General features: G+C 45.8%; 1 protein-coding gene across 5 annotated transcripts in view; it reads left to right on the top strand.

The window, feature by feature from the left end:
• The first annotated feature begins 257 nt into the window (after positions 1-257).
• The window catches only part of CDC16 (cell division cycle 16), a 37,342-nt gene continuing 26,527 nt past the window's right edge, over positions 258-11,072 (top strand). For 4 of the 5 annotated variants that reach the window (XM_059144649.1, XM_059144651.1, XM_059144648.1 and 1 more), the window contains exons 1-10: positions 917-1,124; positions 2,095-2,149; positions 2,258-2,355; positions 3,499-3,537; positions 3,869-4,009; positions 5,713-5,872; positions 6,797-6,888; positions 7,368-7,501; positions 8,590-8,669; positions 10,232-10,281. In XM_059144649.1, the coding sequence (XP_059000632.1) occupies positions 1,077-1,124; positions 2,095-2,149; positions 2,258-2,355; positions 3,499-3,537; positions 3,869-4,009; positions 5,713-5,872; positions 6,797-6,888; positions 7,368-7,501; positions 8,590-8,669; positions 10,232-10,281 (897 nt within the window). In that variant the 5' untranslated portion in view covers positions 917-1,076. Of the gene's footprint in view, positions 279-916; positions 1,125-2,094; positions 2,150-2,257; positions 2,356-3,498; positions 3,538-3,868; positions 4,010-5,712; positions 5,873-6,796; positions 6,889-7,367; positions 7,502-8,589; positions 8,670-10,231; positions 10,282-11,072 lie in introns of those variants that run through there. The other variant, XM_059144653.1, reaches the window with a different exon arrangement.

Here is an 11,072-nt window from a genome sequence, read left to right as displayed (position 1 = left end):
GTCCACCCCGCTCCGCAGGGGCCGCCAGCCGCGCCGCACGCGCCGGGAAACCGCGGGTCCGGGAACCGCTGCGGCCCGTTGGGGGTCCTCGTGGGCTCCCGTCCCCTCCCCGGTGACCGCCCGCCCAAGCCCCGCTCGCGGCAGCCGCACAGCCACGTCTACCGCGTCCCGCGGGCCGGCCTGGCCTGCGCGGCTCCCACGCGCGGCCGGAGACACAGAGCACCGGGGGACGCTCGCGCCGGCGGGGGGTCGTCCGCGAGACCGAGGCCGTCCCGCAGGTGAGGGGCCGCCGCGGGCGGACGAGGGGCGGGCGGGGGTCACGGCGGGGCGGGGCGGGGCTGCGGTCACGGCGGGGCGGGGCGGGGCCACGGCGGGGGTCACGGCGGGGCTGCGGTCACGGCGGGGCGGGCGAGGGTCCGCCCGAACCCCGCTCGCTGGGCTCCCCGGACCGCGCGCGGCGGAGCTCCGGCTTCGGGTGCGGGAGGGTCGCTCACGAGGGGCCTCCGGCTCGGACCGCGGGCGCCCCAAGTCGGCTGGGCCGGACCGCGGGGCTCGGGGCGCCCCCGGCGGCTCCGTAGCACCCCCCACCCCCGCCCGGAATCGGTCTCCGCGGGCAGCCTCCGGGCTCCTCCCCGGGCTTCGGTCGCGGCCTCCTCGACCCGGGGCTTCTGCCTCCGCGGCGGGACGGGGACACGTGGGGCCTCCGGGCCGGCGCCGCCGCCTACACCCCCAGCCCGTCCGCGGTCGCCCCCGCCGGCCGCAGAGCGAGCCCATGAGTGAACGGCGCACGGACGGCACGACGCGCCCCGCCACCAGGGACCCTGAGGGCAAAGGGAAGGCGTCCAGGGCCCCCAATCCGCCGGCAACCCAAGGGTCAAAGAAGCGCCTCGGAACCGAAGGCGCGACCCCGGCTTCTGGCGCCACACGGGACGCGTTCGCGAGCGGCTTCCGGGGCGGGGCCTGGCCGGGAGCGGAAGCTCTGGCGCGGGCTCCGGGCGGGCCCGGCGGGCAGCGGGAAGGCGGGCGCGCGCCGCGGCGGTGGACGGCGCTCGGTCGGACTCGCCGGCCCCGCGGCCATGAACCTGGAGCGGCTGCGGAAGCGAGTGCGGCAGTACCTGGACCAGGTGGGCGGCCTGACGCGGGGCGCGCGGGAGGCGAGGCGGCTCGGAGCCCGGGCCGCAGGGCAGACTGTCGTCGCGGCCTTGGGGGCGCTTGGTCCGGCCGGGCCTGGGCCTTCGCCCTGCGCTAAAGCCCCGAAGGGACGGGTCCGGCCCCGCGCCCCGCCCGCCCGCGGTGCAGCGGGAAGGACGAGGGACGCCGCGGCGGGCGCCGGCCCCACACGTGCGCGCGGCCCGCTGGGCCGGTGCCTGCTGCGGGCGCGACGCTGCCGCGGGGGCCGGCGCGGGCCTCGGACTGGAGCCGCCGGGTGGGGAGGCGGCTCGCGCTCGGCGGGTCGGACTGGACGCGGAGCGGGGGCCGGTGTCCTGAGCGTCCCGCTGTCGACGAGTGGCGCGCGCCGGGCGCGACTCCGGAACCCGCGAGGTCGAGCAGGGAGGGGGCCGCGGCCCGCCGGAGCCGGTGCCGCGGTGGGTCCGCAGAACGGCACGGAGGGGCCTGAGCACTTCTCTCTGGCCCCGGGGACTGGTGAGCGATGAGACGGGCCTGGTGTCCACCCTTGGGGCGCTTAAAGTCTGCAAATTTGAACCCTTCCCTGAGCTTTCCTCCTGGCGGACTGACTGGCAACAGAGTTGCAGTTTACATTCAAGAACGGAGAACGTTGCTAATGAGGAGATACTGTAAGAGAATTGTTTAAACGGTCTAGTGTTTTAGGGGCCTGCTGATAACATTTTTCCAATGTATAAGTTTAAAAAGAAAATCTACCTTCTTGAGCTGTATATTGTCAAAGATCTTACAACAATGTTTTAATTGTACCTGAACCAAGCTCAGCTGAGATGTAAAATGGAGATAGGATTGGTGGACCCCTGCAACATGCAGTTACTGTATTAAGATGTTGATTTACTATATAATAGTCTAATAATATTAGATATTTGTTTAAAACTATTGAAATAACAGTAATTTTTCTTTTTAATACAGCAACAGTATCAAAGTGCTCTATTTTGGGCAGATAAAGTAGCTTCACTCTCTCATGGTAAGTGACAACTTCTAATTTTTTTTTTTTCTGATTTTTGTATTTAAAAAATCTTTCTATTTTTCCTTGTACCTATTACTTCTTTATGTGATTTTTTTTTCCTTTCAGAGGAACCCCAGGACATTTATTGGTTGGCTCAGTGTCTTTACCTAACCGCACAATATCATAGAGCAGCTCATGCACTTCGGTCACGAAAACTGGATAAAGTAAGTGTTGGTGTGAATGTTAAAGCTTCCCAAAGCTTTTCAAAATTGTCATTAGATTAAATGTCAAAATTATTTAAAAGGATTCAGTTTTTCTCACTGAATGTGAAGAGAAATTTTCTTATTCCTAATCTCAGTCACTTTTGCCCCCCCCCCCCCCAATCTAATCTCTAAGTTTTGAAAATTCTTTTTTCTAAGTAACCCTGGAATTATGGACATTCCCTTCACTCTCATTACTGCTTATACACGTCGGGTCTTTAATTTGTCTGCTTTCTCTAGAAACATCTATCCATTCTACTTTCCCTCTCTTTTTAACTGTCTTAAACTGTCACAAAATACAGAACCCCAGGCCTGGCTATAGCACTCACAATATCACTCAGTGATCTCTCATCACTTACAGGGTAAAAATCAGATGCATCAGTAGGCACCAAAGGTCCCTTATGATTTCTCTGCAGTCTCTGTGGAACCCACCACCATGACCACCACATGTAACATGCAGCCCAGTCTTGCTGACTACTTGCAGTTCCCTGGACATGTGACAGCTGTTCATGCTCAGTGCCCGGAATGCTGGCCAACCTCTCACTCTTCTCTCCCATGCACATGTTTTCTTTAGCTGGCTAGTATTTCTCATGCTCTTCTTTCAGACTTTCTGTTGTTTATGTCTTACATAGTGCTGTGTTTATGTCTTCCTGCCAAAACCTCCTTGAGGGCAGATCCCAACTCCTTTTTATTCTCAACCATCTTATTGTTTTATTTTGCCTTTTTTAAAAAAAAGATTTTATTTACTTCAGAGAGAGAGCGAGCGAGCACACACAAGCATGGGGGGAGTGCAGGGCAAAGGGAGAAGCTGGTTCCCAGCTGAACAGGGAGCCTGATGCAGGACTCTGTCCAGGACCCTGGGATCATGGCCTGAGGTGAAGGCCGATACTTAATCAACTGAGCCACTTGGGTATCCCTCCTTACTCCTTTTTGAATCATTAGTACCTGATAAACAGATGAATATGAGTTAAAAAGACTGTATTTGGATTTTCTGTTAGAATAAAAGGACATTATGAAAGTAACTTCATTTTATGTTTATAGTTTTCTCTTAGAATGCGGGTGTATATTATCTTGATCTCTTTTTTAATAGATTGATTTCTTTCTTAGCTATATGAAGCTTGTCGCTACCTTGCAGCTAGATGCCATGTAAGTATGCTCTCAGTTGCAGTTTTCTTTGGTAAAAATTTAATTATGTGAATGTTACACATCCCTAGGATTCTGATGATCAAGCGTGGCAGTAAAGTAGTTCATGAGGAAATGTTTTCTCTAGTATTGTTTGCTATAAAATATTGATTCTCCATTTACTGGAATCTGACATGCATGAAGAAGATTCTGCTTTAGAATTTTAAATTTTAAACTCTACGTTTTAAATTCAGGTAATGGGTATGATATTATATTGCCCTTTTAAAGTCTACAGTACTTGTGTGTGTACTGTTAGCAGTCATGGGTGATGGACAGGATTTCTGGTTTTACACAGTATGCTGCGAGAGAACATCAGCAGGCTCTTGACATTCTCGACATGGAGGAGCCGATCAACAAAAGGTTATTTGAAAAATACTTGAAGGACGAAAGTGGCTTGAAAGACCCCTCCAGTGACTGGGAAATGTCACAGTCTTCGGTAAGTCATGCAGTTAGCATGCTGCCCTTAACATCAGTGAGAATTACTCACATGACGTGGCAAACGTAAATCACTTTCATTTATTTCAGTATAACCACATTAAAACAGTTTGGTTCCCAACTTATTTGCAACTGAAACACAAAAAGATCCCGAACGTTTCTGTGTCCTTAGTTGGAAGCTGTAGTTATGTCCTCATATGTTTGAATCTGAAAGAGGCTTACCTGAGATCTTTCTTCTCATTTTTGATACCTTAAACCTTTCCCCATCTTACTGTGTTGCAACCCCCCCCCCCCCCAAAAATAACCTTGGTTACCTTAGTTTGCTTCTTTGCAGGGAGTGGTCTGGTGTTACTGTGTTATTTAGTATATATTTCAGTCTGTATACTTCATATCTGCCTGAAGTTGTAAATTCCTTGTTGGTGGAGATTATGTGATGTAACATAATAAATAATATTCACAGTTTTTTAATCCGAACTAATCTATTTTTCTTTTTCTTTTTTAACAGCCTTCTTGAGATATCTATGTGCTAAGAAGTGCATTGATTTTTCCACTAAGAAAGATATTTATGAGGGAGCTTGGTGTTACCATTATTATTTTGGACTGCTTATCCATTAATTTCTTGCTAAGAAATCCATGGTTTACTTGTAATGTGTTATTATTTTATGAAATTACTTTATTTTTTTTTTTAACAGGTCACAGGGTACTGACTTGGTCTATGTTTAGCTTGTTATATCTTCTAATATTTTTAGGTTTGGAATTCCTGATGACTTTTCTGTGCCTTTCACCCCTTTCAGCTGCCTATTTCTGGAGTTACGTGTTCCTTGAGGGTCAGAGTCTGGAATATAAGTTGAATTACTCACGTTAACTGTAGTAATGCGGTGGTTACCATTTCTGGATCATCTATAAGTTTAGTTACGTGTTTCTTGAGGGTCAGAGTCTGGAATACAAGTTGAATTATTCATGTTAACTGTAGTAATGCGGTGGTTACGTTGTGAACGCTGTAGTATGTGCTAGCTGTGCAGAGAATGATTCCTTCTAGTTCTCAGCCTTGTAAGTTAGATGGGGAAAGGAAACTTGTCTGGGATCACTAGTAAGCATCAGAGCTGAGATTTGAACTTAGATCTATCCAGTCCTATAAATCCATGACCATGGTGCTATGTTGCTGCATTTTCCAATATTAACTAAGAACCTTTCATTGAGAGCTGCCTGTCAAACTGCCTGAGTTTAATATTTGTTTGCCGTTTGCTATCTAAATCATTACCCTTTTGAGACAGAACAGATAAGGAACAAAGTAGCTGTGGCATGTGCTCTGTAAAAATTGTTAAAATGAGAAGAGCCTGGGAGAAACAGCTTAGAAAAGTTTTACTTTGCTTTCCTGTTTCTGTTAATTTATGCCATCTGATGGTTGGGATGGAATAAATCCTTTTAGAGGGTAAGAGTCTCAGTTTTCAGATAATATATAACTCTTTTTATTTGCACATGGGCGAAAGCACAAGGGTGGGGAGGGTCAGAGGGAGAAACAGACTCTCCACTGAGTGGGGAGCCCGATACAGGACTCGATCCTGGGACTCCAGGATCATGACTTGAGCCAAAGGCAGATGCTTAATCCACTGAGCCACCCAGGTGCCCCAAATAATATATAATTCTTGATCAAAAGTTAAGCTTAGAAGTATTGATTTAGTGCGTGACTCATTTTTCCAACAGATAAAGAGCTCTATTTGTCTCCTACGAGGGAAGATCTATGATGCCCTGGACAACCGAGCCCTGGCTACCTGTAGTTACAAAGAAGCTTTGAAGCTCGATGCCTACTGTTTTGAAGCTTTTGATCTTTTAACATCCCATCACATGTTGACAGCCCAAGAAGGTTTGGAAACTCAGGTGTTTTCATGTTTAACACGATTAATATTGGTTGAATTTTTTTTTCCTCTGAAATCTGTAGAATCAAGAGCAGACTATGTGCAGGTTTAAATGGGTGTATTAACTTCCTTAGCATCTTCAAATGCGGAGCACATTGTTGTCAGAATCTTTAGGGGTTTTGCTATGATGAGACCATCTTTTGGAGAAGTGACTTAAGGTAGTGTAAACTGAGTTCTCGGTATCTGATTCAGAGGTGCCTGACCTGTGTATATCTCAAAGCCCCAAAGGGCTTTGAAAACATCAGTGTGCAGTTCCCAACTCCAGGCAAGTGGAACAGAATCTCTGGTGATGGGGCTTTGGCATCAGATGTTTTAAAGCTCTCAGATGACCTGAAGGTACAACTAGGGCTGAGAGCCATAGACTTAGTATGTGAGCAGTAATAGGAGGAGGAGACATGCAAGAAGCAGAGAGAAAGTGGAGGTGTTGTATGAATGAGGTTCAAGCATAGTTTAGGCTAGTGCCTTGGTTCTCAGCCAGGTTGATTTTGCCCCCTAAGGGTCCATTTTTGATTTTTACAAATTGGGCTTGGGAGTGCGAGGTTGCTACTGGCATCTAGTGGGTAGAGATCAGAGATCCTGCTAACTGTCCTGTGGTGCTAGGACGGCCGACTCTGACCGCACAGAGTGAGGCTGGGAAACCGGCTTGTTGGTCCTTCACCTCATGATGACCAACATCGCCTAAAAGGCTCCATGGCTCCGCCCTCCAGGTACTTCTCGTCATCTGGGTCTGGAACCATTGTCTTATTTGATCTTGTTATTTTCTCCTCTGAGTTTGATTTGCTTAGACCAAAAATTATAGAATATTTTTCATTGCTGATGTTTTCCCCCCTATAAATATTGTGAGGACATTCTTTGTTCTTAACATTTTTAAGAAAAAGAACTTCTTGAGTCACTACCTCTTAGCAAGCTCTGTACCGAAGAACAGGAATTGCTACGCTTTCTCTTTGAGAACAAATTAAAAAAGGTAAGTAAATACACGTTGTTTTTGGTTTATGTAAATATGTCACTGAATTTGGCTTCTGTTCTTTTACTGGTTAAATTTTTAAAAGTTAATTTTTATTAATTTAGCATAATTGCAAGAATAAATTTAGATTACTTAAAATATATGATGTGATTAATAAAAAAGCTTCCAAAACCATGTCTTTCTCCTAGGGACTCGTTATACTAATTAAACTGTCACATAAATGGGATGATGTTGTATGAAAATGAGAACTTTTTCTTATGCTTCCTGAACTTGTAATTTGCAAATTACTTCCTGCCCTGGAATTCCGTGACAAAATTGAGAAGAGAGTTGAGCTAATTGAGAGGAGGGTGGTCGGGACCGGAAGTTAGGGCTTCCAGAGGTTCACACTGCCTTGTGCAAGCCCAGGCCCTTGGGCCAGATGGAGTCTGCCGTTTGATATGTACTGCTCACTGAGTTCATGTTTACCTTCTCTGTTGCAGTATAATAAACCTAGTGAAACTGTCCTCCCCGAGTCTGTAGATGGTTTGCAAGAGAATCTGGATGTGGTAGTGTCTTTAGCTGAAAGACATTATTATAACTGTGATTTTAAAATGTGCTACAAGCTTACTTCTGTGTAAGTATATCTACTCATATCTGTGTGGGAGCATAGAGCCCAGTCCCATTTGTACCTAGGAAGGGTCAGGACTGCTTTCCAAGTAATCTTGAACTAATTGATGATAATTTAAGTTGTCTTTACCTTTTGCTGACTACTAGAGGGTTTCTGTTGTCTTAAAGGAGCAGTTTATAGACACAGGTTTATGCACACTATTGCTTTATTCCATTACCTTGGGAATAGACATGCCCCCATCTGTCTTTTACAATTTGCAAGTTTGGAACTATGATTCTGGCACATAGTCTTATAAAATCCATTCTTTGTTAAAGTAGGGACAGGTGAATTCCTCTGGGTACTGGGTGCTGAGTCAGGCTCACTAAGTAGCCAGTCCATCTCCCCCACCGCACACCAGCCTTCCAAGTGCGCACGATTCAAGCTTGTCTTTTAGCTAAATTACATATGCTGTTTTTAATGTGTGTGTTGTTGAAGTGAACACACATTTGCTATTTTTAACAGATCTTTGGGGTTGCTTAAAATCCTTGATACCATAAAAATTTAATTGACAAATGCTTATGATCTGTTTATATCTGCTCATATTATTTTTAATCCTTTTAAATAATTGGATTGCTTGTTTTATGTGTTATAGTTCTATTGACTTGAACTAAATACATGTGATAGTATTTATTTCTATTATTAACAAATAAACCAGAATTTTCCCTTTCATCTATAAGATAATCATTACCTTAACTGTGCCAACCTGAAGATGAATAAGAAAGTAAAAAAGAGGGGTGCCTGGGTGGCTCAGTGGGTCAAGCCTCTGCCTTTGGCTTGGGTCATGGTCTCAGGGTCCTGGGATCGAGCCCTGCATCGGGCTCTCTGCTCAGCAGGAAGCCTGCTTCCCCCTCTCTCTCTTTCTGCCTGCCTCTCTGCCTACTTGTGATCTCTTTGTCAAATAAATGAATAAAATCTTAAAGAATAAAAGTAAGGTATTGTAACCCACAGTATTCTACATGATGTTGTAATGAGTATTTAGACATAGCTAATTTTAATGAGTTATGATCTGTTACGAACTGTTTCTGGTGTAGTAAATGTGTTGCATTGACTTTCAGAGTAATGGAGAAAGATCCTTTCCATGCAAACTGTTTGCCTGTACATATAGGAACACTTGTGGAGCTGAATAAAGCAAATGGTAAACGTTTTTTTAATTCAAATAATAATTGTTGGGGTGCCTGGGTAGCTCCTTTGGTTGAGAGTGGTTGATGTGCAACTCTTGACTCAGCTCTTGATCTCAGGGTAATGAGTTCAGGCCCTGTGTTGGGCTCTGTGCTGGATGTGGAGTGTACCTAAAACCAAACAATAAATAAAATGATAATTGTTAAGGGATGGTTGGGTGTGGGGTTCCTGGGTGGCCCAGTGGTTAGGTGTCTACCTTTGGTGCGGGTCATGATCCCAGGGTCCTGGGATCAAGCTGTGCGTTGGGGAGCCTGCTGCTCCCTCTTCTTGCTGCTCTCCCATTTGTGCGCGCACACACACTCTCTCTGGCAAATAAAATCCTTAAAAAAAAAAATCGTTAACACAAAAAAAATTCTGTAACTGGAAGCTTTTCTCTCATAAATCCTGGATAATTGAGATTGCAGGTGACAACATAGTGGAGTTCTTCAGTGAGGGTGAGGAACGAGGGTAAGACAGGCTTGCCGAGATGACTGAGGGTCGACCAGGACACTCCTTTACCCTTGCCTCGTTCTCTCCAGTGTAGTTTCTGGTTTGGGTCACATAAGCTTTAGAGTACTGGGGGGCAGTTTTCCTTTTGTAAAATCCATAAGAAAATTGGTAAGACAGCAGGCAGTAACTGTTTAGAAACTGGAGGGGGATAGATTTTTTTGCTTGTGCTTTCCATATTTTAACATTTCAGGAACATTCAGTTACATTTAGATGCTATTTGCCCTTAAATCTTTTAAACTGAGTAGTGAACTCTGCCAGGAGTTTAAAGAGCCAGACACTCCAGCCCCAAACCCTGCTGCTCACAGCCTGTGGGCCAGCAGCGTCCCGTCTCCTGGAGCTCTCTGCAGATGCCTGCAGATGCTGCCTCTCCTGGTCTAATGAGTCCAAGTCTGTGTGTGGGAAATGTCACCAGGGTGTTTTAGGACTTGGACTTATTTATCAAGAAGTCATCTTGCTGAGTTGGTAAACTGAAGAAAGTTTGGTTATGCAGATTGGTTGTGGGTGATTAAGATGGTCCATAATAAGGCCATAAAGTCAGAGACATCAGTTTTTGTTTTTAAGTTTTTTATTTATTTATTTGAGAGAGAGCCTGAGAGGGGAGAAGGTCAGAGGGAGAAGCAGACTCCCTGTGGAGCTGGGAGCCTGATGTGGAACTCGATCCTGGGACCCTGGGATCATGACCTGAGCTGAAGGCAATGGCTTAGCCAACTGAGCCCCCCAGGCGCCCCCAGTTTTTAAGACAGGTGAAGAGCTGAGACCTTTTTAAGCAACATGACGGGCTGTGTCCTGTGCCGTTCATCCAGTTCATCCCCGCTCACTTACGGGGGCAGGAGTGGGGACGGTGGAGGTGAATGAAGCAGCTGTAGCAGCTGCCCTGTGCGGTTCATGTATCTCATTAGGTAGAAAGAAAGAAAAGTATGAAGTTATTGCCGTGAGAACAAAATCTATGTGATTTTGTTCTATGTAACTAGAGGAAAGTTGTATTTTAAAATTCATTGGATGTAATTTTTTTCTTTTTCTCTAATGTAGAACTTTTCTATCTTTCTCATAAGTTGGTGGATCTATATCCTAGTAATCCTGTAAGTACATGTATAATGTATACCTTTTTTTGATGGTTTTTGTTTGTTTGTTTGTTTTCTTTGTTACCTGAACCTTAAAAAAATACTTAATTGGTGTTTAATTAGTAACTTACATTTAAGTTCAAGCGAATAATGTTTCATTTCAAGGTGTTGAAGAACCTCCTAGTGCTATGATAATTAGAAGCAGCATTACATTTTTCAGTCCATGAAGGTTTTTTTTCTTTTTTTAGATATTTTCAGACAATAACAAAAGACACAAATAAGACAAAAATCCTTTTTTTTTCTGGTTATAGAAATTATATATACTTCTTTTAGAATACTTGATGTAAGAAAAATAAGATGTTGAAAGTGAAAGTCATATCACCTCTCGCGAGTAATGCTCTTTCATGTTGCACGTGTAAGATACCTAACTGAACTGTGTAGTGATTGAATCTTTGTGTCTCCCACTTTGCTGTGGGTCACAGCCAGGACCCAGAAATTGAAACGGGAATCAGGAACTATGTCTTTAGAGACAGAAGTCAGGGATCAAGGCCTAAGGCCCACATAAGGTACATAATCTGTACCTTAGGCCAGCATGAAAATAATTAAGAAAGAGGCAAAACCAGTGCAAGAGAAGTTAGCTAATGAGGTCGATCCTGGTGAGTGCCTGCTAGAGCCAGGGTCAAGCCAGGGCAGACATGATGTGGACTGGTGTTTGAACTAAGTGTTTAGGAGCCTCATCTTGAATGCTGCAGGAACATCATTGAAGGCACTTTGAGGAAGAATCTATTCTTTTTCATCTAGGACTTGAT

Source organism: Mustela lutreola, chromosome 13 (genome assembly GCF_030435805.1).
Source record: "Mustela lutreola isolate mMusLut2 chromosome 13, mMusLut2.pri, whole genome shotgun sequence".
NCBI lineage: Eukaryota > Metazoa > Chordata > Mammalia > Carnivora > Mustelidae > Mustela > Mustela lutreola.
This window is presented reverse-complemented; position numbering and strand designations above follow the sequence as displayed.